Source organism: Pogoniulus pusillus, chromosome 42 (genome assembly GCF_015220805.1).
Source record: "Pogoniulus pusillus isolate bPogPus1 chromosome 42, bPogPus1.pri, whole genome shotgun sequence".
NCBI classification, from domain to species: domain Eukaryota; kingdom Metazoa; phylum Chordata; class Aves; order Piciformes; family Lybiidae; genus Pogoniulus; species Pogoniulus pusillus.
The window spans coordinates 4,770,573-4,796,184 of record NC_087305.1 but is presented as its reverse complement, the minus strand read 5'-3'; the positions used below and the strand labels follow the sequence as shown (position 1 = coordinate 4,796,184).

At 58.5% G+C, this 25,612-nt stretch overlaps 1 protein-coding gene across 2 annotated transcripts in view; it reads right to left on the bottom strand.

Moving 5' to 3' along the window:
• Positions 1-1,038: 1,038 nt before the first annotated feature.
• Positions 1,039-25,612, bottom strand: part of LOXL2 (lysyl oxidase like 2) — a 44,768-nt gene continuing 20,194 nt past the window's right edge. The window contains exons 4-15 of one of the 2 annotated variants that reach the window (XR_010308974.1): positions 24,821-25,032; positions 19,654-19,876; positions 16,849-17,032; positions 12,782-12,933; positions 11,765-11,932; positions 8,539-8,704; positions 7,205-7,448; positions 5,127-5,242; positions 4,055-4,191; positions 3,045-3,156; positions 2,135-2,339; positions 1,039-1,801 (exon numbers count right to left, since the gene is read on the bottom strand). Coding sequence is in view for 1 of the 2 variants with exons in the window: in XM_064175447.1 (XP_064031517.1) it covers positions 2,260-2,339; positions 3,045-3,156; positions 4,055-4,191; positions 5,127-5,242; positions 7,205-7,448; positions 8,539-8,704; positions 11,765-11,932; positions 12,782-12,933; positions 16,849-17,032; positions 19,654-19,876; positions 24,821-25,032 (1,794 nt within the window). In the remaining variant the exon portion in view is untranslated. Of the gene's footprint in view, positions 2,340-3,044; positions 3,157-4,054; positions 4,192-5,126; positions 5,243-7,204; positions 7,449-8,538; positions 8,705-11,764; positions 11,933-12,781; positions 12,934-16,848; positions 17,033-19,653; positions 19,877-24,820; positions 25,033-25,612 lie in introns of both variants that reach the window. The other variant, XM_064175447.1, reaches the window with a different exon arrangement.

The following is a 25,612-nucleotide window of genomic DNA, read 5'->3' as shown; positions in this document are numbered from 1 at the left end:
ACACCTCCAGCCATGGGGCCTCAACCACCTCCCTGGGCAGCCCCTGCCAGGCTCTCACCACTCTCCTGCTCAACAACTTCCTCCTCAAAGTGTCAGGCACAGCTGAGGAAAAGCAAACCCAAGCCTGGCAGTGGTGATTTTAGTCGGAGCCTGGTGTGAAGAGATGCTGCCAGCCCCCTCCTTGTGGCAGCTGCAGCAGAGCATCCACCACAGCTCAGGTTCAGCATCCTGAGACCAAAATGGAGTTGTCCAACTTAGAGAGTCAGAGTGTCAGAAAGGGTGGCAGAGAGCTCCAAGCTCACCCAGCCCAGCCTAGCCCCCAGCCCTGCCCAACCAACCAGAGCATGGCACTCAGTGCCCCAGCCAGCCTTGGCTGCAACACCTCCAGCCATGGGCACTGCACCACCTCCCTGGGCAGCCCATTCCAGTGCCAATCACTCTCTCTGCCAGGAGCTTCCTCCTCACCTCCAGCCTCAACCTGCCCTGCCACAGCTTCAGCCTGGGTCCCCTTCTTCTGGCCCTGCCTGCCTGGCAGCAGAGCCCAACCCCAGCTGGCTACAGCCTCCCTGCAGGCAGCTGCAGGCAGCAATCAGCTCTGCCCTGAGCCTCCTCTTCTTGTTAGCTTTAGCCACTGGCAGAAGTCACAGAACCATAGAATCAGGCAGGGTTGGAAGGGACCACAAGGCTCAGCCAGTTCCAACCCCCTGCCATGCCCAGGGACACCCTACCCTAGAGCAGGCTGCCCACAGCCTCAGCCAGCCTGGCCTCAAACACCTCCAGCCATGGGGCCTCAACCACCTCCCTGGGCAACCCATTCCAATGACAAATCACTTAGGAGGAGGCTAAAAACCTTCCCTAGATGCCACCACCTGGGCCAGAGGATAAAGAACAGGATTGCTCCTGCCAGGCTTTAGGAAAAGACTTTCTCACATCCCTGTGAGGTAGGTTCTGGAGAGCAGAAGTTAGATGGAACCATGGATTAGGTCCATTTAACCAATCCATGCTTCCATTTGGTTCAATCCCCACCTGGATTGGGGTCAGCTGTGAGCATCTCACTGACTTCAGCTGCTTGCAGAAGTCTTTTTTTTGTGCAAACACAAAGGAGCAAAACCTCAGCAGCAGGAAGGGTGAAGGAAAGCCCTAAGGTGCCAGGGAGGAGAAGCAGACAAATGGCAGCTAAAGCAGTTTTGGTTGTCTGGGTAAAACATCTTTTATTCAAGTAGCTGTGTCTGGAAGAAGGAGAGAATCAATTCTGTTAGCACTGTGTGTCCTCAAACAAACAGAGGCCACACTCTTAGCACCATTGTGAACTTCACACAGGTATGGGCTGGGCCAGCACAGGTCCAGATCCCTGCTGCTGAAAGCATGAAGTTACCTCTGTAAGGTACAGTGATGCTGCTACGATGCCTCCAACTCAATCCCATCTTTGGACCACAAGAGAGACTTTTAACCCAGCTTCCCAAAGCAACCTTTTTAGGTGTGCATAGGTGAAGAGCTTACTGTGCAGTGGGAATTCCCAAGCCACTGGACTCAGGAGAGCTGCAGAGGCTTCAAGGTGCTGCCTGCATGGAGCCCTGATTGATGGGCTGGGAGCAAAGAGTTCTGCAGGCTGCTGCGGGGAGTTGGTTCCCTGCGGCGTTAACTCACTCTTCAGCCTGCTTTGCCCAGGAGAAGCTGCTCCAGTTGGGGGTTGGGGTTTGGATTTTCCTGTGTTTCTTTGCTCAAATGGAGGAAGGAGGTGACAGCTGTGCTGAAGAAGAGGCTTCTGCATCAATGCTGCAGCCAAGCTTGAGTCAAAGAGCTTAAAAGACACCAAGATAAATGCCTTGAAGGAAGCCAACGGCGAAGACACATTGAGGGTGCTGCTGCCCAAACCAAGGCAAACTCTTGCTTGCTGCAGCCTGGAGCTGTGGCTGTGAGCAGAGAAGGTGCTGCAAAGTGCTGGGAGAAGGTTGGAATGGTGGAAGGTTGGAATGGTGGAAGGAAGTTGGAACTCTGAAGGGATGGAGCCAAGTGTTGAGCTTCAAAGCCTGCTCCTAACTACCTCAGCAGCAAGAGCCGAGAGCGCCAGGAGGCAGAGGGTGATCTGAACACCTAAAGTGGGGAGGAAGGCACCTGGGAGACAATAATTTACCTTGCTAATGAAGAGTTTTGATTGGTTTTGCTTGATTTGTTTCTTCTTTGTGCAGTGGTTTAGGGAAATCACTGAAGCAGGAGGCCCTGGCTTCGTTAAGTAGTGGGCTGGGAGGCGCCGCTGCTCTACCGGGTGCCCACCCTGTTATTTGTCAGTCCACTGAAGTGATCAAACTTCTGCTCTGTCTCCTCGCTGAAGGAGCCACCTGGGGAGTTGACAAAGAGAAGCACAGGCTTGAGCAGGAGGCAGCAGGGAGGCAGCTCACAGCAGGCTGCAGGGGCTTGCACCGCCTCTGAAATCCTAGAGCGGGTTGGAAGGGACCTTAAAGTGCCAACCCCCCTGCCGTGGGCAGGGACACCTCACACTAGGTCACAGCCTCAGCCAGCCTGGCCTGAAACACCCCCAGGGATCAGGCTTCTACCACCTCCCTGGGCAGCCCCTGCCAGGCTCTCACCACTTTCATGCTGAAGAACTTCTTCCTCAGCTCCACTCTAACCCTGCTCTGCCTCAGCTCCAAACCATTCCCCCTGGGCCTGGCTCTAGACCCCCTCAGCAAAAGTCTCTCTGCAGCCTTCCTGCAGGATCCCTTCAGCTCTTGGCAGGCAGCTCTGATGCCCCCCTGGAGCCTTCTCCTCTGCAGGCTGCAGAGCATCTTTGTGGCCTCCTCTGGCCTTCCTCCAGCAGCTTCTGTGCCCTTCTTCCTCTGGGGACAGCAGAACTGAAGGTGGGATTGGAGGCGAGGCAGAGCTGCTCCAGCCCTTGGAGCATCTTTGTGGCCTCCCTCGAGCAGCTCTGTTCTCCTTCTGCTGGGGCCAGCAGAGCTGGAGGCAGGATTGGAGGTGAGGCCTGAGCAGAGCCAAGGGGCACAGTGCCCTCTGTGCCCACCCTCCCCCTGCAGTCCCCCCCTCACCTATGTGGCAGTTGTACATCCAGATGCGCTGCCCATCGTAGCGGCTCCTGCACTTCATCACATTGTTGGAGTAATCTGACTCAGCCACCTCATAGTTGGGGTTGATGACAACCTGAGGAGTGAGGCAGAAGCACAGCATCAAAGTTCTGCACAGCTGGGCTGGGGATGACACTTCCTAATCAAGCAGGGACATGGAACTATTGGAGCCAGCCCAGAAGAGGCCACCAAGGTGCTGAGAGGGCTGCAGCAGCTCTGCTCTGAGCACAGGCTGAGAGAGTTGGGGCTGTGCAGCCTGCAGAGGAGAAGGCTTCCAGGAGAGCTTGGAGTGGCCTGGCAGGGTCTGAAGGGGGCTGCAGGAGGGCTGGGGAGGGACTGTTGAGAAGTTCTGGGAATAGCAGGAGGAGGAGGAATGGGTTTGGAGTGGCAGAGGGGAGACGGAAAGTGGCTGTGAGGAAGAAGTTGTTTGCAGTGAGGGTGGTGAGAGACTGGCACAGGTTGCCCAGAGAGGTTGTGGATGCCAGGAGGAGGGAAAATGGCTTTGAGCTGGGAGAGGGGAGATGAGGAAGGGAATTCTTGAGTGAGAGACTGGCACAGGTTGAGGGTGGTGAGAGACTGGCACAGGTTTCCCAGGGAGGTTGTGGAGCACAGAAGCACCCAATGTGATCTTTGATCTTTGATCACATTGGGTGCTTCTGTGCTCCACAACCTCCCTGGAGATGCTCAGCACCAGCTTGGATGAGCCCCTGAGTGACCTCTTCTAGTGGGAGCTGTCTCTGCCTATAACTGGCTGAGCTTTGAGCCTCCTTCCAACCTAAACCATTCAATGATTCTAAGATGGAGAAGAAAAATCTCTTGGCAGTGGCAAGCTCAGGGGAGGAGATGCCCAAAGGAAGCAGCTGCTTGAGTCCTGTCACACAGCAGCAGAGTCCTGCCACTGCTGCTGGAGAAGACAGAAGCCACAGCAGTGTCTCAACCCTTCCCCACCCTCCCCTCCTCTTTGTCCCCTGTACCTGGAAAAGGTAATCCCCTGGAGGGACGTCGGTGATGTCTATCCACTGGCAGTCGATGTCGTGCCTGTAGACATCCCAGCAGCCCACTGTGATGCCCTGCTCCCCAAAGTTGGCACATTCATACTGCTTCTGCACATCTAAACCACGGGAGAGAGAGGGGCAGAAGGTCTGGGCTCAGCCTTGGTGGGGCAGGAGGTGTCCCCTTTGCAGCCAGGTTGGGCTGAGAATGTCTCACCCACGACCAGGGCAGAGGGAGGCAGAGTTTTAGAACCAAGCAGGGTGGCAGAGAGCTCCAAGCTCAGCCAGCCCATCCCAGCCCCCAGCCCTGCCCAACCAACCAGACCATGGCACTCAGTGCCCCAGCCAGGCTTGGCTGCAACACCTCCAGCCATGGGCACTGCACCACCTCCCTGGGCAGCCCATTCCAGTGCCAATCACTCTCTCTGCCAACAACTTCCTCCTCACCTCCAGCCTCAACCTGCCCTGACACAGCTTCAGCCTCTGGCCCCTTCTGCTGGCCCTGCCTGCCTGGCAGCAGAGCCCAACCCCACCTGGCTACAGCCTCCCTGCAGGCAGCTGCAGGCAGCAATCAGCTCTGCCCTGAGCCTCCTCTGCTGCAGGCTGCACCCCCCCCAGCTCCCTCAGCCTCTCCTCACAGGGCTGTGCTCCAGGCCCCTCCCCAGCCTTGCTGCCCTGCTCTGGGCACCTTCCAGCACCTCAACATCTCCCTGCAATGGAGGAGCCCAGAACTGGACATAGCACTGCAGGGGTGGCCTGAGCAGTGCTGAGCACAGGGGCAGAACAAGTTGAGCTCCATGGAGCTGCCACAGACAGTGAGGAGCTGCAGGAGAAGTGTTTTGGGGTGAAATGGAACAATCCAGGGTAAGGAGCTGAAGTCTCAGCCTCTGGGACCTCCAGAGACCATTCCACACAGATGCCACCTCCAAGACTGGTTTCTAGCTCCTGCCAGGCCCCTTTCCAGCTATGCTCAGGACTCTGACAGCACCTCTGAAGCCATCACCTGTGTGGGGACAGCCCTGAACTGGCAGCAGAAAGGGCCCTGGGCAGATACCTGCTTCACATTCAGTGTCCTCCAGGCAGAAGCTGGCTTTGTGTCCTTCAGCCACCTTGGTCCCATTGAGGTTCAGCAGATCATAGTGGGTAAACACCTCCATGCTGTGGTAATGCCTGCAAGGCACAGAGAAGCAGAATCAGCTTTGGGATCCAGGGACCCAGGTTGGGTCAGTGGAATGAGGTTGATCAAGGTCAAGTGCTGGGTCCTGCACTTGGGGGTCACAAGGCCATGAAGGCTTCCTGGGCAGCAGGTTGTGGAGCCTCCATCTCTGGAGACTTCCAAGCCCTGCCTGGTTTTGTTCTTGTCTGACCTGCAGGGGATTGTAGCCCTGCTCTGGCAGGGGCAGCTGGACTTGGTGGTTGTGGAATCATAGAATGGTTTAGGTTGGAAGGGATCTCAAAGCTCAGCCAGAGCCACGAGGATGAGCAGAGGGCTGGAGCTGCTCTGCTGCGAGCAGAGCCTGAGGCAGTTGGGGCTGTGCAGGCTGAAGAGGAGAAGGCTCCCAGGGGACCTTATTGTGGCCTGCCAGGATTTGAAGGGGTCTACAAGAAAGCTGGGGAGAGACTTTTGAGGCTGTCAGATAGGGATAGGACTGGGGGGGATGGAACAAAGCTGGAAATGGGGAGAGTGAGGCTGGAGGTGAGGAAGAAGATGTTCAGCAGGAGGCTGGTGAGAGCCTGGCAGGGGCTGCCCAGGGAGGAGGAAGCCTCATCCCTGGAGGTGTTTGAGGCCAGGCTGGCTGAGGCTGTGTGCAGCCTGCTCTGGTGTGAGGTGTCCCTGGGCATGGCAGGGGCTGGGACTGGCTGAGCCTTGTGGTCCCTTCCAGCCCTGCCTGACTCCATGACTCCTGCATGACTCCTCTGTAACTCCTCCGTAACTTCATTACTCCTCTGTGACTCCTCTTTAACTCCTCCATCACTCCTCTATACCTCTTTTGTGCCTCCTCTATAACTCCTCTTTAACTGCTCCGTGCTTCCCCCGTCTCCCGCGGCGCAGCGCAGCGCAGTGCGGCCGGCGGCGGCAGTCCCGCACTGACCGGCAGCTGTCCCGCACTGACCGGCAGCTGTCCCGCACTGACCGGCAGCTGTCCCGCACTGACCGGCGGCAGTCCCGCACTGACCGGCGGCAGTCCCGCACTGACCGGCAGCAGCTGCAGTGACCGGCGGCAGTCGCATTGATCGGTGCAGAGCCGCACTGACCGGTGGCAGCTGCACTGACCGGCGGCGGCTGTCCCGCACTGACCGGCGGCAGTCACATTAACCGGCGGCCCCGCACTGCCCGGCGGCAGTCCCGCACTGCCTGGCAGCTGTCCCGCACTGCCCGGCGGCAGTCCCGCACTGCCCGGCGGCAGTCACATTAACTGGCGGCAGTCACATTAACTGGCGGCAGTCGCATTAACGGGCAGCAGTCGCATTAACCGGTGTCCCCGCACTGCCCGGCGGCAGTCGCATTAACCGGCGGCAGTCGCATTAACCGGTGTCCCCGCACTGCCCGGCGGCAGTCGCATTAACCGGCGGCAGTCGCATTAACCGGTGTCCCCGCACTGCCCAGCAGCAGTCACATTAACCGGTGTCCCCGCACTGCCCGGCAGCAGTCGCATTAACCGGTGTCCCCGCACTGCCCGGCAGCAGTCGCATTAACCGGTGTCCCCGCACTGCCCGGCGGCAGTCGCATTAACCGGTGTCCCCGCATTAACCGGCGGCAGTCGCATTAACCGGTGTCCCCGCACTGCCCGGCAGCTGTCCCGCATTAACCGGTGTCCCCGCACTGCCCGGCAGCTGTCCCGCATTAACCGGTGTCCCCGCACTGCCCGGCAGCTGTCCCGCATTAACCGGTGTCCCCGCACTGCCCGGCAGCTGTCCCGCATTAACCGGTGTCCCCGCACTGACCGGTGGCAGTCACATTAACCGGTGTCCCCGCACTGCCCGGTGGCAGCCACATTAACCGATGGCAGCCACATTAACCGGTGGCAGTCGCATTAACCGGTGTCCCCGCACTGACCGGTGGCAGTCACATTAACCGGTGTCCCCGCACTGCCCGGTGGCAGTTGCATTAACCGGTGTCCCCGCACTGACCGGTGGCAGTCGTGCCAGACCCAGGCGTGGCGGCCGTTCCTGGGGCGAAAGTCGGCCTGGCCGTTGTTGTGGATCTGCGAGGAGAAGCGCAGCAGGCGGCGGTAGCCCGAGGTCAGCGAGGTGTTGACGGCCGAGCTGGCCAAGCAGTTCTCCTCCAGGGCGCACTGCAGCATGAACATGGGTCTGTCCTCCAGGTAAGCTGTCTGCTCCACCAGCTCCGCGTTCAGCACCAGGTCGGGGGCAGCTGGGGGCGGGGAGGGAGGTGGAAAGAGGGAAGGAAGGTTTGAAAGAGCGGCAAAGGCTTCCTGAGGTTGGGTTGGAAGGAAGATGAAAGCTCATCCAGGTGCCAACCCCTCTGCTGTGGGCAGGGATAGCTCCAACCAGCACAGCTTGCTCAAGGTCTCATCCAAGCTGGTGCTGAACACCTCCAGGGAGGTTGTGGAGCACAGAATCAACATCTCCAGGGAGGTTGTGGAGCACAGAAGCACCCAATGTGATCTTTGATCACATTGGGTGCTTCTGTGCTCCACAACCTCCCTGGGAAACCTATGCCAGGGTCTCAGCACCCTCAACCTGTGCCAGTCTTTCACCACCCTCAGCCTCTGCCAGTCTCTCACCACCCTCAGCCTCTGCCAGAGTTTCACCACTTTCAGCCTGTGCCAGTCCAAGATGCTGTGGCTCTGTGCCACTGGAACAGCTCTTTGGTGTCTGAGCATCTAAACGTTGCAGGCTCATGAAGAGGTTTAAGTTGGAAGGGAGTTTTAAAGCTCATCCAGTGCCAAGCCCTCTGCCATGGGCAGGGGCAGCTCCCACCAGCCTGAGTTGCTCAAGGTTGCTCCATCCAGCCTGGCCTTGAACCCCTCCAGGGAGGGTGCACTCACAGCCTCCCTGGGCAGCCTGTGCCAGTGTCTGCTCACCCTCACTGGCAGGAATTTGCCTCCCTGGGCAGCCTGTGCCAGTGTCTGCTCACCCTCACTGGCAGCAACTTTGTCCCCATCTCCAGCCTCAATCTGCCCTCCTCAAGCTTCAATCTATTCCCTTTTGTCCTATCACTCCCAGCCCTTGTCAAAAGCCTCTCCCCAGCCCTCCTGAAGCCCTTTAGGTACTGGAAGCTTCTCTAAGCTCTCTCTGGAGCCTTCTCCAGTCTGGACAGCCTCAACTCCCTGAGCCTCTCCCCGGAGCAGAGGTGCTCCACATCCCTGCAGCATCCTGGTCCAGCGGTACCTATGAGAGGTGGGAGCCAATCCCTCCCTCAGCCCCCACAGGCAGCAATCTGCCACTGCTGTGCCACGTCCCAGGGTGGCGAAAATGAAACCAAGCCCTGAGCGACTCACTCTCTGAGCAGGACACCCCAGCAGCAAAGCGGCCACCTCCTCTGGGGCAGGAGACGTCAGCTCCGTCGTGGCGGCAGTGAGCCAGGGACATCTCCGTCCCCGAGCACTTGACGCCGCTCATCACCACGCTGTCAGCACTGACATCTCCGTGCCAATACCAAGTTTCCTGGGCAGAAAGAAAGGCATTTCAGACACCCCAGGGTTTAGTGGGTTCCTAGGGAGGGGATGTTCACCCCCTGGGACCTGTGTTGTCCTTCCAGGAAAGCCTAAGGAAAGAGCCCACACTCCTGAGGAGGTGGATGATGGAGGGGAGGAGAGCCCAAGCGCTGGGCAGCCTGAGGCTTTCCAGCCCCAGTCCCAGGCTGCATGCCCTGAAGATCTGACCAGTCCTCTCCCTGTTGCTGAGCTGCTCCCAATCCCTCTCTCTGGTTCTGAGCTGCTCTCAATCCCTCTCCCTGTTGCTGAGCTGCTCTCAATCCCTTTCCCTGATGCTGAGCTGCTCTCAATCCCTTTCCCCTGGTTCTGAGCTGCTCTCAATCTCTTTCCCTGGTTCTGAGCTGCTCTCAATCCCTTTCCCCTGTTGCTGAGTTGATCTCAATCCTTTTCCCTGTTGCTGAGCTGCTCTCAGTCCCTCTCTCTGGTTCTGAGCTGCTCTCAGTCCCTCTCTCTGATTCTGAGCTGCTCTCAATCCCTCTCTCTGGTTCTGAGCTGCTCTCAGTCCCTCTCTCTGGTTCTGAGCTGCTCTCAATCCCTCTCTCTGGTTCTGAGCTGCTCTCAGTCCCTCTCTCTGGTTCTGAGCTGCTCTCAGTCCCTCTCTCTGGTTCTGAGCTAGTTTTAATCTCTTTCCCCAGTTCTGAGCTAGTTTCAATCCCTCTGCCAGTTGCTGAGCTGGTTTCAGGCTCTGCCTGCTTTGAACCCAGCTGTGAACTCACTTTTCCACCCTGCTCTACCCATCCAGCTGACGAATTCATCCCTGGGCTGTTTCGAGCCATGGAGGCTGTGCCTTTGGGAGTGATGCCCAGAACTAAACCACATCTGCCTTGTGACAGCTGTGCACTGGGGAGGGCCACAAGTAAGCCCAGGGAGCAGGGGAGGGAGGCAGCAAGAACAGCCACGCTGGCGATGCCAGTCGAGAGGAGATGCTGGAGGAGAAGCAGGACTAAGGAGGTCTCTGCTCTGCCTCCTTTGCTTATGAAGGGGGATTCAGAGATGCTCAAACCCTCCTCCCTGCTCCTCTTCATCACCCAAGCTGTGAGTAGGACAGAAAATGAACTCTCCCCCCACCCCCAAGCCCCAACACAACATCCCCTGCCAAAACCAAGCACCCTACACCTTGGTGAAGCTGCAATTGCAAAGCTCTGGAGAAGAAGAGGGACGAAAGAAGTGTGTGGTGGGGGAGGGAAACCCACCCAAAGCCACCCAAACCCACCCAATCCCACCCAAATCCACCCAAACCCACCCCCATCAACCAGATCTGTGGGTGTCAGAGGTGGGAGCAGGTTTCCAGGGAAAGCTAAACCCTCCTGTCCCATCAGTCCCATTGCTGCAGGCTGTTTGGTAACCCTGACAGCAACCCCCTCCACACCCCCCCCCCAAGCCTGCCCTGCTTTGCACTCTGCAGCTTTATGCTGCTGGAGCTGCTGCAGCTGTGCCAGGCAAAAGAGCCCTTTCTGTGCTACAGCTAAAGGAAAAAGTGGCTTGGTTCTTGCTGGCCTCTCAAGGCTGTGCCAACAGAGGCAGGCAGCTGGAAAGAAGCTGTCCTCAGCCTTCCTGGGACGTGGCTGCCCTCAGCTCTTCTGCTCTGCCTGGCAGCCAGGCAGGAGAATCAGCTGCAGGCAGCAGCTGGCATGCAGGGGCTGCTGCAAGAGCAGAGTGGGCAGCTGCAGGCTCCTTGCTCCTGGGCATCTGACCCCAGTGTGTCCCTCAGGGGAAGGGAATCAGAGGATGATGAAGATGCTTTAAGGTCATCAAGTCCAACCTTCTACCCAGCACCACCATGGCCACCAAACCCTGTCCCCAAGGGCCATGGAGAGGTTGCTGCAGTAGCAGCATTGGGCAGCTGCAGGCTTCCAGCTCCAGAGCATCTGAGCCTTCATCAGGGTCTCTGCAGTTGATGCCTTGAGGCTGAGGGCTGTGGCCCTGCAGTTCACTGACAGGTTGAATCAGGCTGGAAGGGACCCTCAAGGCTCACCCTGCAGCCAGCAGGAACATCCCCAGCTAGAGCAAGTTGCTCACAGCCCCAAACAACCTGACCTGCAACAGTGCCAGGCATGGGGCAGCTCTGGCCTCTCAGGGCAACCTGGGCCAGGCTCTCCCCAGCCTCAGTGTAACGAAATTCCTTCCTTTTCCCCAGCCTATGGCCAGGTTGTGAGCAAACATTGCCCCCTCAGCCTGCAGACAGGTTGGGTTGTGAGGTTTGCAGACCTCAAACCTCAGGAGGTCCACAGGGGCTGGTGTAGGGTAGGAGGAAACCCTCTCTGTGCAAGCTGGGCCAGGCTCTCACCACCCTCACTGCACTGTCACAGAGTGCCAGGGGCTGGAAGGGACCTCCAGAGCTCATCTGTCCAACTCCCCCTGCCAGAGCAGGAGCACCCAGAGCAGAGCACACAGGGACACAGCCAGGCAGGGGTTGGATATCTCCAGAGAGGGAGACTCCACAGCCCCCCCTGGGCAGCCTGTGCCAGGCTTCTGCCACCCTCACAGGGCAAAAATTCCTCCTCCTGTTTCCATGGAACTTCCTCTGCCTCAGCTCCCACCCAGTGCCCCTTGGCCTGTCCCTGGGCATCACCCAGCAGAGCCTGGCTGCAGCCTCCTGCCACTCCCCTGCACACAGTACTAAACCTTACAGAGTCACAGCACCCTGCAGGCTGGCAAAGCCCCTCAGGGTCACCCAGCCCAACCTAGGACCTGCTCTGCAAGAGTCACCTTAAAGCATAGCCCCAAGCACCACACCCAAACGAGCCTCGAACACCCCCAGGGTGGGCGACTCCAGCACCTCCCTGGGCAGCTCATCCCAGCCCCTGACCACTCTCTCCTTTCCTAACGTCCACTCTAAACCTACCCAGCCTCAGCTTGAGGTCATCTCACATTCCTGAGCTCACCTCCTCTCCAAGCTGCAGGGTCCCAGCTCTACCTATCGACCCTTCCTCCCCCTCCTCCTCCTCCAGCAGCTCCCACCCGGGCTCGCCAAGGCCACCAGTGCCGAGGGGCGGGCAGGGGCACTCACCTGGAAGGCATGGCTGGCAAAGCCCAGCCCCAGCTGCCTGCACACCACCATGGCCTCCACGGTGCCCCAGCCGTCGCTGCAGACGGTGCCCCAGCTCAGTGTGCCGTTGCGCTCCGCCAGCACCTCCACCCTGCCCTCGTAGGGGTTGCGGCCACCGCTCAGGCGCAGCTGCAAGGGAGGCAAAGCTCCAGGTAGCAATCAGAGCCAGAGAGTCAGAGAACCAGAGCCAGAGAGTCAGAGAATCAGAGTCAGAGAATCAGAGTCAGAGAATCAGAGGCAGAGAATCAGAGGCAGAGAATCAGAGGCAGAGAATCAGAGGCAGAGAATCAGAGGCAGAGAAGCAGAGGCAGAGAATCAGAGAATCAGAGGCAGAGAATCAGAGGCAGAGAATCAGAGGCAGAGAAGCAGAGGCAGAGAAGCAGAGGCAGAGGCAGAGAATCAGAGGCAGAGAATCAGAGGCAGAGAATCAGAGAATCAGAGGCAGAGAATCAGAGGCAGAGAATCAGAGAATCAGAGGCAGAGAATCAGAGAATCAGAGGCAGAGAATCAGAGGCAGAGAATCAGAGAATCAGAGGCAGAGAATCAGAGGCAGAGAATCAGAGGCAGAGAATCAGAGGCAGAGAACCAGAGGCAGAGAACCAGAGGCAGAGAATCAGAGGCAGAGAATCAGAGGCAGAGAATCAGAGGCAGAGAATCAGAGGCAGAGAATCAGAGGCAGAGAACCAGAGGGTCACTGCACAGCTTGCAGCTGAAGAGGCACCTCAAGCACCACAGAGACTTGTGAGTGAGTGGAGCTCAAAGCTCAGCACAAAAGAGGACCTCCAGCCTTAGTCACCCTCCAGACCCAATGCTGATGGCAAAATCCACCCTGGGCAGGCAGAGGTGACACAGTTCCTGCTCACACACCCTGCACAGCAAACCAGGTGACCTTTAAAGGTCCCTTCCAACCCAAAGCTTTGTAGGATTCTCTCATGCTCCAGGGTGGAAACAGCTCCCCAGAGCCTCTCAGCTGCTCACCTGGTTCTGGAAACCCATGGCTGGAACATTGCATCTCACAGCAGCATCTTCTTCATGGTTGCAGCCCTGGGACTCTATGTTGAACTTGCAGTCTGTGAGGGACTTCTCAAAGCCTGTGCAGTCGATTTCATTCAGGTGGATTGGACCCATGCCTGGGGGAGGGAAAGAAGAAAAGAGAGCCCTGAGCCTCTGTCCTTGCTGCTGTGTGCTGAAGGGATGGCCAAGAACAGTTTGTTGTGTCACAGGCATAGAATGGGTTTGGGTTGGAAGGGGTCTCAAAGAGCATCTCATTCCAGCCCCCCTGCCATGAGCAGGGACACCTCCCACCAGCCCAGGTTGCTCCAGGGTCCATCCAACCTGGCTTTCAACACTGCCAGGCTTGGAGCCTCCAAAGTTTCTCTGAGCAACCTGTTCCAGTGCCTCAGCATCCCCCAGGGGAAGAGTTTCTTCCTCATGGCCAATCTCAATCCAGCATCTTCCAGTCTGAATCAGAGAATCACAGAGCCAAGCAGGCTGGCAGAGAGCTCCAAGCTCACCCAGCCCAGCCCAGCACCCAGCCCTGCCCAACCAACCAGACCATGGCACTCAGTGCCCCAGCCAGCCTTGGCTGCAACACCTCCAGCCATGGGCACTGCACCACCTCCCTGGGCAGCCCATTCCAGTGCCAATCACTCTCTCTGACAACAACTTCCTCCTCACCTCCAGCCTCAACCTGCCCTGACACAGCTTCAGCCTCTGGCCCCTTCTGCTGGCCCTGCCTGCCTGGCAGCAGAGCCCAACCCTACCTGGCTCCAGCCTCCCTGCAGGCAGCTGCAGGCAGCAATCAGCTCTGCCCTGAGCCTCCTCTGCTGCAGGCTGCACCCCCCCAGCTCCCTCAGCCTCTCCTCACAGGGCTGTGCTCCAGGCCCCTCCCCAGCCTTGCTGCCCTGCTCTGGGCACCTTCCAGCACCTCAGCATCTCCCTGCAATGGAGGAGCCCAGAACTGGACACAGAAGCCATCTCCCCTGGTCCTGCCTCTCCCTGTGTTTGTACAAAGTCCCTCCCCAGCTCTCCTGTTGCCTGCTCCAGCTACTGCAAGGCTGCTTTAAGGTCTTCTTGGAGCCTTCTCCTCTCTAGTCTGAACACCTCCAACTCTCCCAGCCTGCCCTCATAGCAGAGCCCTTTCAGCCCTGCTGTGGCCTCCTCTGGTCCCTCTCCATCAAGTCCCTGTACTGAGGACTCCAGAGCTGCCCCAGCACTGCAGGGGGGGTTCAGCAGAGCACAGCAGAGGAGCAGAATCCCCTCCTTGCCCCTGCTACTGGGGATCAGCCCAGGGCAGGGCTGGGGCTAGGCTGGCAGCACTCAGTGCTGCCTCATGCTGAGCCTCTCCTCCCCCAGCACCCCCAAAGTCCTTCCCCTCAGGGCTGCTCTCTCTAAATTGTCCTCACAAGTGGCCTCTAGAACTCAAACCACAGTGACCTCGGTGATTTCTTGCCCAAAGCAAGCAAAGAGCTGAAAAAAAAGGATTATTAACAACTGGAGCCTCCAGTTCCTTCCAGCAGCAGCTGGGATGCAGGCACAGAGGAGCCAGAGGAAAAGGCCAAGTTTCCATTCTTGCATAGCTCACAAGCTTCAGCTGAAGGAATTCACCAACCATGACCTTTTGGCTTTGTGTCTGTGCTGGAATCAGCTCCCAGGAGAGCTTTGACATTTAAGTGGGACACAGAGACCAAAAGAGGGCTCACAGGATCACCCCAGCACAAGGAGGACATGGAACTGCTGGAGGGAGGCCAAAAGATGCTCCAAGGGCTGAGGCAGCTCTGCTGTGAGCACAGGCTGAGGCTGCTGGGGGTGTGCAGCCTGCAGAGGAGAAGGCTCCAGGAGGACCTCAGTGCTGCATTTTGGCATCTGAAAGGGGCTACAGGGAGGCTGGGGAGGGACTGCTCAGAAGGGCTTGGGGGGCTAGGATGAGTGGCAGTGGTTTGAAGCTGGAGCAGGGGAGGTTTAGGTTGCACAGCAGGAGCAAGTTCTGCCCAGGGAAGGTGGTGAGGCACTGGCACAGGCTGCTCAGGGCTGTGGACGAGGTCCCATTCCTGGAGACATCCAAGCTCAGGCTCGATGCAACAACCCTGGGCAGCCTCCTCCAGCCGGAGGTGTCCCTGCAGCCTGCAGGGGGTTGGCCGAGATGAGCTCTGAGGCTCCCTCCCCACCCGACGCCATCCGCGAACCTCACTGCGGAGCTGCTGCAGATGCAGAGGCGAACGCAGAGCTCCGCAGCCAGGAGCATCCCCTGGGACACAGGAGCAGAGAGCTGAGCCTGGCCCAAAGCCTTCCCTTCCCACCCTCGCTGTGATGCTCCAGCTGCTGCAGAGGCTTCCCCAGGAGCTGGCAGCCCAGAGCACAGCCTGGCTGCGGCACCAGGGCAGCAGGGCAGCAAGAGGCTGCCACAGGAGGAGATGCTGTGGCAATGGGCAGGCTGCGGGAGGTGGCAGGGCACAGCCTGTTCCCTCCCTCATGTGGCAGCCTCTTCCCCCTCCACCATGCTTGGGCTGCTCCTTCCAGCAGCTGAGCCCAGCAGCAGCTTCCTGCATCCCACCCCAAGAGGCTTTCTGGGGATGATCCCAAGGGACAGGTCACGTTTTAGAGGCTTTCCAAGCCTCTGGCCAGCACCACTGTGCTGGACACGTGCTGGTGGTTTCCCTGCCCTCCCCTCCAAACCATCCTGGCCTGGAGGACGTTTCCCTCCTGCCTTGAAGTCTCCCAGTCGAGGATTTGGGGTTGTTTTCTTTAGGCTTGGCTTGTGGATCAGGAGGTGGTTGGGGAGAGTGTTCCTTAGGCTTGGAGTTAGCATTTTTGCCACTGTCTGGGATGTGAACCAGCTGCCCAAGGGAGGAAATCCAAACCCAACCCCTGCTTCAAGTGTCCTTCTGTTTACAGGGAGCTGAACTCATGCTCTGGGCATCTGAAGAGCAGATCCTGGAAGCATCTTTGCCAGGAACCTTCTAGCAATGTATTACACCATGGGGTGGATCTAGAGGAGGCCTAAAGAGAATTGGAGAGCAATGGAGGAGACAGCAAGGCCAAGGGGATGAGATTGGACAAGGCCAAGGGCAGGTTCTACACTTTGGCCACAACAACCCCAAGCAGCCACAGGCTGGGGCCAGAGTGGCTGAGAGCAGGCAGGCAGAGAGGGCCCTGGGGGTGCTGTGAGAGAGGAGCTGCAGAGGAGGCAGCAGTGCCCAGGTGGGCAGCAGAGCCAATGGCATCCTGGGCTGGCTGAGGAGCAGTGTGGGCAGCAGGACAAGGGAGCTGCTTCTGCCCCTGTGCTCAGCACTGCTCAGGCCACCCCTGCAGTGCTGTGTCCAGTTCTGGGCTCCTCCATTGCAGAGAGATGCTGAGGTGCTGGAAGGTGCCCAGAGCAGGGCAGCAAGGCTGGGGAGGGGCCTGGAGCACAGCCCTGTGAGGAGAGGCTGAGGGAGCTGGGGGGGTGCAGCCTGCAGCAGAGGAGGCTCAGGGCAGAGCTGATTGCTGCCTGCAGCTGCCTGCAGGGAGGCTGTAGCCAGGTGGGGTTGGGCTCTGCTGCCAGGCAGGCAGGGCCAGCAGAAGGGGCCAGAGGCTGAAGCTGTGGCAGGGCAGGTTGAGGCTGGAGGTGAGGAGGAAGCTCCTGGCAGAGAGAGTGATTGGCACTGGAATGGGCTGCCCAGGGAAGTGGTGCAGTGCCCATGGCTGGAGGTGTTGGAGCCAAGGCTGGCTGGGGCACTGAGTGCCATGGGCTGGTTGGTTGGGCAGGGCTGGGGGCTGGGATGGGCTGGCTGAGCCCTGAGCAATGCTGCCTTGGCAGGGGGTTGGGACTGGCTGATCTCTGGAGCTCCCTTCCATCCCCTCCCACTCTCTGTCGCCTTCAAGGCATCTCCACTGCCTCCCCAAGTCCTCTATTCCACTTCAGTCTCAAGACCCAAGAGACTCCCTTAGGGCAGAGACCAAACCTCTGCTGCCCAGAGCAGACTCCCTCTGCTCCCAGCCGCGCCGGAGGCTCCGGAAGGTGGAACAAAGCAGAGCTGGTCCTAGGAGCTCTCAGATGGCCTTACCTTGCCCAAGCCTTGCTCCTGTGATGGCTTCCTTGGCACTGCCAAAGCCCAGCTCTCTGCACACCACGCTGGCAGACACCAGGTTCCAGTTGTCATCACAAACTGTTCCCCACTCTCCATTCTTCAGCACCTCCACTCGCCCCTCGCCGGTGTTGGCTCCACCTTTCAGCCTCACCAGTGGCTGCTGCAAAGGCAGAGAGAGAGGAGTTGGCACTGCCCAGGAACGAGCAATTCCCTTCTCTGCAGCACCTGGCAGCAGGGGGAACTTGTGCCCCCCCCTCCAAAGTATTACCCCTAAGGCATCTCCAAACGACCACCACAGCGTGGGAGGCTAAAAGGGCTGGGTGGAGGTCTTGGACTTAGACCTTCAGAAGTCACTTCCTTGCTGTTGGGGTTCTGGGGAGTTTGTTGCCCCTCAGCTCAGCAGGAGGGGAGCACAGAGCCACCCCCAGCCTGCCCTGGGACATTTAGAGCTTCCTTCCCACTCAGACCATTCATGGAGTGGTAGAGGTTGGAGGGGACCTTCAGCGATCACCCAGTCCAAGCCCACCCCTGCCAAGGCAGCAGCAGCCAGGGCAGGGCACACAGGAGCACAGCCAGGGGCAGTAGGAAGCTCTGCACACAAGGAGACTCCACAACCTCCCTGGGCAGCCTGCTCCAGGCCTCCTGCACCCTCACACCAAACAGGCTTCAACTCCTCTTCAGGGTGGAACCTCCTGAGGTCCAGTTTGTGCCCCTTGCCCTTTGCCCCTGGGCAACACTGAAAAGAGCCTCCAGGGCAGTGTCTGGAGATGTTGCCTGGCACCTTCTCAGCTCCCACTCCTGAAGCAAGAGAGACACAGGGCTGAGGGCTGCAGCCAAGGGTGGCAGAACCCCCTCTGAGCCAGCACTAAGGACCTCCAGGTGCCAAGACCACCCCTCTCTCCTAGAGGACATCTGAACTTCCCTTGGCACCCAGGGGCACACTGAAGGTCCCTTGGCACCTGTAGGCTTACTGAAGGTCCCTTGGCACTTAGAGGCTCACTGAAGGTCCCTTGGCACCCAGAGGACACACTGAAGGTCCCTTGGCACCCAGAGGACACACTGAAGGTCCCTTGGCACTCAGAGGCACAGTGAACTTCCCTTGGCACCCAGAGGACACAATGAAGGTGCCTTGGCACCCAGAGGCTCACTGAAGGTCCCTTGGCACCTATAGGCTCACTGAAGGTCCCTGGGCACTTAGAGGACACATTGAAGGTCCCTTGGCACCTATAGGCTCACTGAAGGTCCCTTGGCACCTAGAGGCACATTGAAGGTCCCTTGGCACCCAGAGGCTCACTGAAGGTCCCTTGGCACCCAGGGGCACATTGAACTTCCCTTGGCACCCAGAGGACACATTGAATTTCCCTTGGCACCCAGAGGCACAGTGAACTTCCCTTGGCACCCAGGGGCACACTGAACTTCCCTTGGCACCAACCCACCCCACTTTTGCTGCAGCTTCAGCTGTTCCTCCCCACTCAGCACTGCCACCACCACCACCACTAAGCCTCTCCAGGGCTGCTTTCCAGCAGCCTTCTGCACATCTGAAGAGGTTTTGTTAAGCTCCACTCAGCCCTGTCCTTGCTGGACTGCCCAAGCAGAGCTCCTCAGCCTGTCCCGAGTCCCTCAGGGCATTTCTTTGCAGAGGGGAAATGCCAGCTTGGACCCTTTGCACTTCCTGGAAAGAACCCAGCAGTGCTTAAGTGGCTGTGAAACTGCAAAGCCCAGCAGCAGCTGGGCAGGAGTTCAAGTGGCTTGGCCAGAGGAGCTCAAACAGAAACGTGACAGATGGATTTGCTTGCTGCTTGCTCTCAGCCCTGCCAGCTGCAGCCACCAGCCACTCTCCCACCCTCTAGAGCCTGTAGGCAGAGGCTCAGCATTGGCAGGGGCTCAGCTGGGCTTGTAGGGAGAGGAGGAGTGCAAAGAGGAAGCAACAAGGTCGGCATGAACCAGCAGTGTGCCCTCATGGGCAAGAAGGGCAATGGGCTCCTGGGGGGCATGGAGAAGAGTGTGGGCAGCAGGGCAGGGGAGGGTCTGGTGCCCTCTGCTCTACCCTGCTGAGGTCACAGCTGCAGTGCTGGGGCCAGGTCTGTGCTGCCCAGGGGCAGAGGGACAGGGAAGGGCTGCAGAGAGTCCAGGGCAGGCTGGGCAGATGCTGAGGGGCCTGGAGCAGCTCTGGCAGCAGCAAAGGCTGAGCCCTGGGGCTGAGAGCCTGCAGGAGAGCAGCCCCAGAGGGCATCTGAGCAGTGCTGAGCAAGAGCTGAAGGAGCTGTGGGGGGCAAGAGGCTGGGGCCAGGCTCTGCTGAGCGATGCCCAGTGCCAGGCCAAGGGGCAAAGGGCACAGAGTGGACCCCAGGAGGTTGGATGTGAAGAGGAGGAGGAAGTTGTTTGTTGTGAGGGTGCTGAGGCCTGGAGCAGGCTGCCCAGAGAGGCTGTGGAGCCTCCTTGTGTGCAGAGCTGCCAACCCCCCCTGGGCACTGTGCTGCTGGGCAAGCTGCTGGGGGTGCCCTGCTGGGGCAGGGGGGGCTTGGCCTGGGCTGCTCTGCAGAGCTCCCTTCCCACCTCACCATGCTGGGTTCTGGGCTTTGCCCCAGAGCTTGGAGATTTCAATTCCTCTCCTTCCTTACCCCCTCCCCACCCCACCATGTGCTGGCATCCTGTGACATCTGCACAACAGCTGCTTCCTGCTGCCAGGACACACATCTTGGGGCCCTGCAGCTGAGGACTGATGAGGAAGTTGCATCCCTCAGGCTGTTCCCACAGGTTGCAGTTTGCTTCCCTGCTCACCTCCTGCCTGAAGGCTTTTCGGAAGCCACTGTGGCTGCTGGGGGCAAAGGCTCGGCCTGGGACACAGCTGACAACTGCAGGCATCCCATTGCCACAGGTCGTGTTCTTCTCTGCATCCACCTGGAGGTGATTGCCCAGCTTGCAGCTGGAGATGTGAGCTTCATTGCCACTGCAGTCCATCGAGTAAGACCAATAATGCTGCTTCCTTCTGCTGGCAAACATCCTGCAAGGAGGGACAGAGAACAGGGCAAGGAGCCTCAGGAGCCCAGGGGGAAACTGCCCTGGCAGAGCTACAGCTGGGGAAGGACAAAGGTGTGGAGGTCAAATGAGGGTGATGAGCATCAGCTGAAGGCTGAGCCATCCACCCACACAAGGACCCTCTGCTGGGTGGCACAGGTCAGAGCCCACAGTGCAGCCTGGGCAGCAATCCTGCTCCTGAAGGAGAGGCACACAGCAGATCCCTGCCCTCTGCAGGGCTCAGGCAGTGTCCAAATAGTGCAAATCAGAGAGAGGGGCAGAAGGTCTGGGCTCAGCCTTGGTGGGGCAGGAGGGGTCCCCTTTGCAGCCAGGTTGGGCTGAGAATGTCCCACCCACGACCAGGGCAGAGGGAGGCAGAGCTTTAGAATGATGGAACCAAGCAGGCTGGCAGAGAGCTCCAAGCTCAGCCAGCCCAACCCAGCCCCCAGCCCTGCCCAACCAACCAGACCATGGCACTCAGTGCCCCAGCCAGCCTTGGCTGCAACACCTCCAGCCATGGGCACTGCACCACCTCCCTGGGCAGCCCATTCCAGTGCCAATCACTCTCTCTGCCAGGAGCTTCCTCCTCACAGACAGCCTCAACCTGCCCTGACACAGCTTCAGCCTCTGGCCCCTTCTGCTGGCCCTGCCTGCCTGGCACCAGAGCCCAACCCCACCTGGCTACAGCCTCCCTGCAGGCAGCTGCAGGCAGCAATCAGCTCTGCCCTGAGCCTCCTCTGCTGCAGGCTGCACCCCCCCAGCTCCCTCAGCCTCTCCTCACAGGGCTGTGCTCCAGGCCCCTCCCCAGCCTTGCTGCCCTGCTCTGGGCACCTTCCAGCACCTCAACATCTCTCTGCAGTGGAGGAGCCCAGACCTGGACACAGCACTGCAGGGGTGGCCTGAGCAGTGCTGAGCACAGGGGCAGAAGCAGCTCCCTTGTCCTGCTGCCCACACTGCTCCTCAGCCAGCCCAGGATGCCATTGGCTCTGCTGCCCACCTGGGCACTGCTGCCTCCTCTGCAGCTCCTCTCTGCCAGCACCCCCAGGTCTCTAGGTCCAACTTGACCGTTTGCTGCCCTCTTGGACTGCAGTGCCACAGAAGGGGAGCAGAAGGAGCTTTACACACTGGAAAGGACCTGGAGCTGCCTTCATTCATTGCTGCTACTCCACACCCGGGCAGCATGGAGCAGCTCTGCCCCTGTCCATGTGCTCAGAGTGGGAGTGAGACCCTGCAGGAGCATTTCCAGAGGGCTTTCTCCACAGACACGTGCAGGGGGAGCAGACAAGAAACAGCCTGGCTGGGATGCCTCAGAATAGCAAACAATGACCTCACCCTGGAAACTTCATGAGGCATCAACATCTGGTTGCTATTAACAGCCCCTGGTAAGCTGGGGGGAAGGAGGCAGAGAGTGAGGAAAGAGAGGCAGAGAGAGGGGAAAGAGGCAGGCAGAGAGGGGAGAGAGAGAGGGGAAAGAGAGGCAGAGAGAGGGGAAAGAGAGGCAGAGAGAGGGGAAAGAGAGGCAGAGAGAGGGGAAAGAGAGGCAGAGAGAGGGGAGAGGCAGAGAGTGGGGAAAGAGAGGCAGGCAGAGAGGGAAGAAAGAGGCAGGTAGAGAGGGAAGAAAGAGGCAGGCAGAGAGGAGAAAGAGAGGAGAAAGAGAAGCAAAGAGAGGGGAAAGAGGCAGAAAGGGGAGAAAGAGGTAGAGAGGAGAGAAAGGGGCACAGAGAGGAGAAAGGCACAGAGAGGGCAAAGAGAGGCACAGAGAGGGGGGAAAGAAGGGAATGAGGAGAAGGAGGCAGAGCGAGGGGCAAGAGGAGAAAGAGGCAGAGGGGAAAGCTCCAGCTCGTTTTCCTAGGAAGAGAGAGAGGAAAGGAGGAGGCTGCAGGATGATCCTTGCAGACCCCCACTCAGGGCATCCCTGTGGGTGCCTTTGCAGCCCTCCCCTCCCCAGGCAGTCCTAGGCCAAGCTGGAGTCCAAAGCGTTTCTGTTGGTGGGAGAAGATGAAGCTTCATCACCCCAGCTTTGATCCAAGCCCCAGGTGAAGGCCAAGGGCTGCTGGAAGGGTTCAGCTAAAGGAACCTTGCTATGGAAATGCCTCTGAGGGGACTCAAGGAGCAGAAGCCAAATCCTCACAGGCATGCCAGGGAAATCACCCCCAGGAGGAGCAGGAGCTGGAGCTGCTCCCCAGGGGGGTGAGCAGGAAGCTCCTACCCTTGAGAGGTTCTCCAGGCACTGACTGAAGGCAACAATTCTGCTGCCCTCAGGCTCAGGGAGGCAGGAGAGAAGCCAAAACTGCCAGCTCCTGCCCAAACCCTTCAGCCCTAAGCTTTGCTAGGGGCAGCCCAGCCCAGGAGGAGTTCTGCTACAGGCACAGCAGTGATGAACTGCCCAAACTCCTGATGGCCAGGAGCAGGCTGGTTACACTGGGAGGTGCTCTCTGGGATGCCTTGGGATGGAGCATCCTGGAACTGCTGAGATCCTGCATCCATTTCTTTGCCAGGTCCTGCAAGGATCTGCCTGGGAGGCTTTGAGAAGGCTTCGGCTGTGGCGCAGGAGGCTTCAGGTCCAGCTCAGGAGGCTTCAGGTCTGGTGTAGGAGGCTTCAAATCCAGTTCAAAGGGCTTCAAGTCCAGCTCAGAAGGCTTCAAGTCCAGCTGTGGAAGGCTTCAGGTCTGGCTCAGGAGGCTTCAAGTCCAGTCCAGAAGGTTTCAGGTCCAGCTCTCTGCCTTAGCCCTCTCCAGTCCAAAGCTTCCACTCTCCCTCAGAATCCATCAGGTCCCCTTGAGAAGCCATCAGGTCCCCTTGAGAAGCCATCAGGTCCCTCTGAGAAGCCACCAGGTCCCCTTGAGAAGCCACCAGGTCCCCTTGAGAAGCCATCAGGTCCCTCTGAGAAGCCATCAGGTCCCTCTGAGAAGCCACCAGGTCCAACTCTCTCCCTTAGCCCTCCCCAGCCACAAACTTCCACTCTCCCTAGCAGCAGATTGGATTCAGTTCTATTCCCCTTTCCCCAGCAGAGCAGGAGCTGGGAGGAGGAGCTGACAAGTGGTGCCTATAGAAGATGCCTTTGAAGAGGGAAGATGGAAACAAGGCTGAGATTTGTTGGACTTCCTACCATAAATCCTGCTGTCAGCTTCAGAGCCTGAGCTACATCCAGGAATAAAAGCCTGGCTCTGGGACAAGGATGAACTAAGTTGTTTTCTTGCAAGCAGGACCCATCTGCAAACCATTTCACCTCCCAGCACTGTGCAGAAGCAGAGGAGCAGCCTGCTCAGCCTGGAGCTTGTGGGGAGTGGGATATGGGAAAGAGGAACTCATGGCCAGCAGAAACCTGAGCCCAGCCCAGCTGGAGGATGGTGTTAAAGGCAGTGAGGAGACCATTTCTGAGCCTTCAGACTCAGAGAAGCACAGAACCAGGCAGGGTTGGAAGGGAGCACAAGGAGCAGCCAGTGCCAACCCCTGCCATGCCCAGGGACACCTCACACCAGAGCAGGCTGCACACAGCCTCAGCCAGACTGGCCTGAAACACCTCCAGGGATGAGGCTTCCACCAACTCCTGGGCAACCCCTGCCAGGCTCTCACCACCCTCATGCTCAGCAACTTCTTCCTCACCTCCACTCTGACTCTCCTCATTTCCAGCTCTGTTCCATCCCCCCCCAGTCCTATCCCTCCCTGACAGCCTAAAAAGTCCCTCCCCACCTTTCTTGTAGCCCCCTTCAGACACTGCAAGACCACAAGAAGGTCTCCTCAGAGCCTTCTCCTCTCCAACCTGTGCTGTCATCAGCCTCCACCACAGACCTGCCTCTTTCTGCTCTGCTCCCTAGCAGGGACAACCTTAAAGCAGATGCAGAAAGACTTAAGTGAAACTTGGCCTCGTTTCTTTCCTGATCTAGAGAGCAAAAGAAAAGCCTCAGCAGGTCAAAGGGGAGAACTGAGTCCTCCAGGCAGGAGCTGAGCTTTTCCTGCCTGCTCCTTTTGGCCTCTGCAGTTGCTATTTCTGCAGTCTCCCCCTGGAGCTGGCTGGCCAAGCTTCAGCTCCTTCACTGCTGAGGTGTTGAACGATGGAAGAGGTCCATGGGCTGGAAAAGCATGAAGCTACAGAGCAGAGCAGCACGAAGAAGTCATGGAACCATAGAGTCAGGCAGGCTGGCAGAGAGCTCCAAGCTCACCCAGCCCAGCCCAGCACCCAGCCCTGCCCAACCAACCAGACCATGGCACTCAGTGCCCCAGCCAGCCTTGGCTGCAACACCTCCAGCCATGGGCACTGCACCACCTCCCTGGGCAGCCCATTCCAGTGCCAATCACTCTCTCTGCCAGGAGCTTCCTCCTCACCTCCAGCCTCAACCTGCCCTGCCACAGCTTCAGCCTCTGGCCCCTTCTTCTGTTGCTGGCTGCCTGGCAGCAGAGCCCAACCCCACCTGGCTACAGCCTCCCTGCAGGCAGTAATCAGCTCTGCCCTGAGCCTCCTCTGAGGAAAGGGAAAAGGAAAAGGAAAAGGAAAAGGAAAAGGAAAAGGAAAAGGAAAAGGAAAAGGAAAAGGAAAAGGAAAAGGAAAAGGAAAAGGAAAAGGAAAGCCCAAGCAAGCATTTTCCATCCCAGCCCTGTGATTCTCTCACCTCTTAGGTCAGGACCCACCAAAACCCTCCAACTGCTCCTCTTGCACCAAGTCGAGGAGCAAAACCCTTCCCCTGCCCGCTGCAAGGAAATGCTTTGACATCCCAAATGTTTACACAGGAGAAGGGGGGAAAAAAACCCCAAACCCTGATCTGAAGGAATGAGGCAGCCCAGGGGAGGGGAAGTGAGGGCTTAGATTCTCCTCCCTCAAGGTCTCCACTGCCCTCTGAGGGTTTGCATCTCAGCACAGGGCTCCAAGCGCTCAGATGCAGAGAGAGAGAGAAGCAGGCTTGGGGGGGCTCACCCAAAGCTCTGCTCTTACTTGTAGACATTGGTGTTGTATTTCCTCTCACTGGGGAAGCCAAACATGCCACAGACCACTCGGGAGTTTTTCATGCTCCAGTGCTTGTCACATATCTGCTTCCAGGTCCCTTCATCCTTCACCTCCACGTAACCCTCCGTGACCGGCACTCGCTTGCGGTAGGTGGCCAGGATGGGTCGGATCCTGATGTCCTCCACTTGGATGTTCATGTTCTGCAAAGCAGGAGAGTGAAGGCAGAAAAGGCAGAGCCAGGATGAGAAGGGGTTAGGTTGGAAAGGGAGGTCAAGGATCAGTCAGTTCCAGCCCACTCTGACATAGGCAGAGACACATCCCGCGAGGAGAGGTTGCTGAAGGTCTCATCCAAGCTGGTGCTGAACACCCTCCAGGGAGGTTGTGGAGCACAGAATGAGGAAGGGAATTCTTGAGAGTGAGGGTGGGGAGAGACTGGCACAGGTTGAGGGTGCTGAGACCCTGGCACAGGTTGCCCAGGGAGGTTGTGGAGCACAGAAGCACCCAACGTGATCTTTGATCACGTTGGGTGCTTCTGTGCTCCACAACCTCCCTGCAGGTGTTCAGCCCCAGGCTGGATGAGACCCTGAGTGACCTGTTCTAGCAGGAGATGTCCCTGCCTATGTCAGGGACAGCTGGAACTGACTGATCCTTGACCTCCCTTCCAACCTAACCCATTCTATGCTACTCCAAACGCTGGCAGGAGCTCAGGGAAGCAGAAGCCCTGGCAAGGAAAAGCTTTTGGGGCTCTCACAAAACCACTGAACATCTCTTCCCCTGCCT